This window comes from Marmota monax, unplaced genomic scaffold (assembly GCF_021218885.2).
Source record: "Marmota monax isolate L192 unplaced genomic scaffold, Marmota_monax_Labrador192_F-V1.1 WCK01_AAM20220418_F8-fsc00051, whole genome shotgun sequence".
Lineage (NCBI taxonomy): Eukaryota > Metazoa > Chordata > Mammalia > Rodentia > Sciuridae > Marmota > Marmota monax.
The window spans coordinates 11,194,103-11,198,310 of NW_026695202.1; the positions used below are offsets into that span (position 1 = coordinate 11,194,103).

The window sequence follows — 4,208 nt, forward strand, 5'->3', positions numbered from 1 at the left end:
CTGTGGGGGAATTGGCAGAAACCACCTACTGGTGCCCACAGCAGAGCCCAGCCTCCTGCGGGTAGCTGAGGCAGCTGCACTTCTGTCCTTCCCAGACTTGCCTTCTTGCCTGGAACAAAGCTCCCAGCAGCTGCAGATGTTATTTTTGCCTCAAAAGTAACAGCAGCACACACCTAGGGAGGAGCTGGGCAAACAGCTCCCTGGATGGCCATCTGCCCTAGGCCTGGACTGGAAGAATTCTGACATGGAGCTCCTAGATCCATGCAGCGGGGGAGTTCCAGAGGAGATGGAAGACACCCCATAAAAGATCAGTAGCACATAGCTCAGGTCCATGTTTATTAGGGCCCAGAAGCCCATCCAGCAGCCACCTTCATGTTCCTGGAGTGTAATCCCTAAGGGCCCATTACCGACAAACAGCCCAGAGGCCTTACCTGGGCAAAGCAAAAAGAAGTGTTCTTTTCTGGCAGGCGCAAATGGCCCCTCATGACTCTTTCAACAACCAAGCCTGAAAGATCAGCTCCAGTTTGAGTATAAATCTGCTCCAAGGCTTCTAAGCTTCTAGCTCATTAGCTCCATTCCTGTCTTCCAGTGCTTCCGGCTGTGGGGCTTCCTTGAAACAGGCTGGTGTGCATCGCCATCTGCTGGCTGTGCCTGGCTTGGCTGAGTCCCAAGGCCAGCAGAGGCAGGGAAGTCCTAGGAAGATGGGCCCAAGTGCCTCTCCCATGGGTCCCTCCAGGAAGCCTAGCTGCCAAAGTATTCTTGTTGGAACTTCTGGAAGTCTTCCTCAGTGAACACAGTACCCTCGGCTACCTTCTTCTTCTTAGTCTTGGCCACAGGCCGGTCACAGGCCTTGCGGCCCCGGTTTTGGCGCAGAATCTAGGGAGTGTACAAAGTGAGGACAAACTACTTCCATTTTCAGAAAAGCAGACCAAGGCCCACAAGGTCACAGGGGAGTATGGCTCAAGGTAGGGCTGGACCATCCTCTCCCCAACCACTCTGCTGACCTTCATGGGTTAGCCCAACTTCCACCTTGTATTCAGGGTAGAGATACCATGGATTCTGAGGAAAGGCCTCAGTCATCACTCTCCAGGACAAACCTGTTGGGTCACAGACTCCTCTACCGTGCTTCTCTTGCTGGTCATAAACTTCAGGTTTGTTCTGAGGTGGTTGTGACACTCTCGCTTCTGGTACTCAGCTGTGGGTGGCAAGCAAGGACCCTCGTTTTAGAATTACACTCTGGAAGTCTCCTGGGTCCCTGGCCCTGCCAAAGGCCCATCCTGGATAACTGCAACAGTCTGGGCACTTCCTGACCAAATCTGTTTTCCACACAGGTAGGTCCTGCTAAACCCTCACCTGTAGGCCCCTGGGGTTCCCAGTTGGTCCTGACTCTTTCAACAAATATGTCCCTAGCACAACTGTGTCAGGCTCTGTTTTGGGTGTTGGGCACACAGCAAGAAACAGATCAAAAACGCTTGCCCTCATACAACTTATAGTGTAGTAAGTGGGAAAAGATGGGAAACCAGGTAAACAATAGTTTTGAGACTGATTCACTTTATAGAGGAAAATAGAATAGGAGATAGAAAAGAGGAATGCCAGGGGTAGAGGGCTGCAATTTCAATATAGGAAGGTCTAAGAAGCAAACTTCACTGAATGACACAAGAACAAAGACCCAAAAGACAAGAGTTGTGGATGTTTAGGGGAAGGGCACATGTCTGGGTAGAGGGAGCAACCAGTTCAAAGACTGAAGCAGAAATGTGACGTGTTTGAAGAACAAAGTGGTTGGCGTGGGGAGGAAGCAGGTCATACAGGGTGTCATCAAACACTGAAAACTCGGGGCTCTTATGGAGAACATCCGGAGACATGGAAGGGTGAGGTAAAGGGGAAACAAGGCTTGAGGATCACTTGAGATCCCCTTGGTGCTGATTAGAATGAGACTACTAGGGGAGCAGTGGGTGGAAGGCAGAGACCAGCAAGGAGGCTCTGGCAATAATCCAGACAAGAGGTGAGGCGTCCTAGACCAAGGGGCAGCCACAGAGGTATTTTGTGGGGTGGCTGCCAAGGCTTGCTGTTCCTTATACCCATCAATTATGTGCCCACCCTTGGGCTGGACATCAGGGCCACACACAAGCCCAAGGGAAGTCTGTGGTGTGAGGAGGTCCCAGTCCAGCAAGGGAAACAGCAAAAGGAACCCCAGTGACAGAGTGGTGAAGAAAAGGGCTGAATGGGCAGGAATGGCCTCTTGGGGACTAAGCTCCTGTGGCACAGCACATTTCACTGGGGCTCCAGTCTGTCCCACTTCCCTGCTTCCACACCTTTCTCCTGCTGTTTCCTCCTTGTCATTTCTAACTCTAGCAAATACATGAACACTTCTTATGCACCAAGCCCTGTGGATTCAAAGACACCCAACAGTGTTTCCCATCCTGCCCACACCTGCTCCTCCCCAAGGCTTTCTATTCTGTTAACAGCAGCACCATTCCTAAGAGTTCTTGTATAAACTGGGATCCCTCTTCACAGTCAAATCACCACTCCAGCCCATCGATGCTCCCTCCTCAATACCTTGCAACTGCACAATTCTCTGTTATCTCTGCTGCTATCAGCACTGCATTAAGCACAGCACCTCCCACTTGAATGAAGCTAAAGAGCAGGACTCTGGGGGCTGGGGATGTGGCTCAAGCGGTAACACTGCTCGCCTGGCATGCGCAGGGTTCGATCCTCAGCACCACATAAAAATAAAATAAAAATGTTGTGTCCGCTGAGTACTAAAAAATAAATATTGAAAAATTCTCTCTCTCTCTCTGAATAAAGTCTATCTTTTTTTTAAAAAAAAGCAGGACTCTGGAGACACACTGCCTAGTGTCCATATGTTCCATCTGGGCAGGTATTTCTTTTTGCATCTGTAAAATGGGGGTGATAGCTGTGCCAACATCACCGGGTTGGTTTGGGGATCAAACGAGTTACAATTTGCATAGGGCTTAGAACAGCACCCGGAGGTATTAAACTGTTGAGTGCTCCATCTTAACCCTTGTTCACTACATGTTTCAAAGGCCACAAGCTCCTTTCTCACTCAGGACCTCTACACAAGCTATTCTTCTTAGACTAGTCTTCTCCTTTCACCTGGCCACTCTCACGCCGCCACCTGCTCTCAGCCTAAAGGTTACTTCCTCGGAGGAGGCTGACTTGGCCTTTATTCCAAACCCCTCTCAGAGCACCCGCGTCTTTTACATCCCCGCCAGGGCCGCGGTCCAGGAGGGCCCTTACTACATGTTTCCTCCACCCGCACGTCCTGGGCCCCGCTGCACCATATCCAGGGAACGTTTCAAGTCCTGCCTCAAGTGCCACCTCCTCCAGGGCGCCGTCCCCAAACCTGGCGGCAGCACGTCCAGACCCTCCCGCAACTCACCCAGCGCCGATTTGGGCACCTTTCCCTTGGCTGAGTTTCGCAGTTTCTGGGCCTGGCTCGCCTTCGCCTTCCCAGTCCGCTTCAGCCGAGCTCCGCTCGGCTTGGCCTGGCTTGGCGCGGCCCGGGAGGCTGTAGGGAAGAGAGACTTTGGTGGTGCTGCTGCCATCACGCCGGGGCTGAGTCGGCCCGGGTCATTCCTCACCCCGGGGCTTCTGCCTGCGGCTCCCACTGTCCTCCAGCCCGCGCCGGACGCCCCCGGGAAATCCCTCCTCACCCTCGGATTCCGCCAGCAGCTCGAGACCCCTTCGCAGCAACGCGGCCGACATGACTGCGCCTGACCCGGCCCACGCTACTTCCGCGCTGATGGCTTTATTTGTCTCCGCGGAAACCCCCGCTAGAACAGACGGTTCCGGAGTGGGCGGCGGAAGTGCCCACCTTCCACACGACGCATGCGTTAAAGGTGTACTCGGGCACGGAAGGAGGGCGGGAACTGGGAGCGGGTCAAGGCGAGGAAGGACACATTTGTTATCCAATCCTAATCCAACCGGCTCCTTGCTAGCCAAACCACGCCTTCTCCCGGAAGTCGCCTGCAGTACTCGAGTTTGGTTGGTCAATTATTCTCCTGGGCGTGGCGCGGGGCCGAGCGTTGCCTTCTCTAGTTTTAGGAAAGGACATCGTGAGGCCGCGTTTGGTTTCAGGTGCTTCTACCTAAGCAACTTACAGCAAGGGACTTTGTGTCCTCCGTTAAGCCAGACAGTAAAGACCTTTGCAAACATGCGGAATAATGTATTTTTGTTTTGAAAAAATA

The 4,208-nt window shown here is 52.9% G+C and overlaps 1 protein-coding gene across 1 annotated transcript; it reads right to left on the minus strand.

Annotated features, from left to right (window-relative positions):
• Positions 1-323: 323 nt before the first annotated feature.
• On the minus strand, positions 324-3,844 carry Rps19bp1 (ribosomal protein S19 binding protein 1). The gene is made up of 4 exons (XM_046429258.2): positions 3,675-3,844; positions 3,401-3,529; positions 1,098-1,195; positions 324-876 (listed from the first exon to the last, which is right to left on the minus strand). The coding sequence occupies exons 1-4, from the start codon at positions 3,724-3,726 to the stop codon at positions 742-744; spliced, it is 414 nt and encodes a 137-aa protein (XP_046285214.1). The 5' UTR covers positions 3,727-3,844; the 3' UTR covers positions 324-741.
• Between the last annotated feature and the right edge of the window lie 364 nt (positions 3,845-4,208).

Bases quoted from the DNA above. Each gene is read 5' to 3' on its own strand.
- Rps19bp1 (XM_046429258.2), bottom strand. From the start codon at position 3,726: ATGTCGGCCGCGTTGCTGCGAAGGGGTCTCGAGCTGCTGGCGGAATCC. The intron at 1,196-3,400 runs GTGAGTTGCGGG...TGCCACCCACAG, and splicing joins GGTGCCCAAATCGGCGCTGG to CTGAGTACCAGAAGCGAGAG. The intron at 877-1,097 runs GTTTGTCCTGGA...TACACTCCCTAG, and splicing joins AGGAGTCTGTGACCCAACAG to ATTCTGCGCCAAAACCGGGG.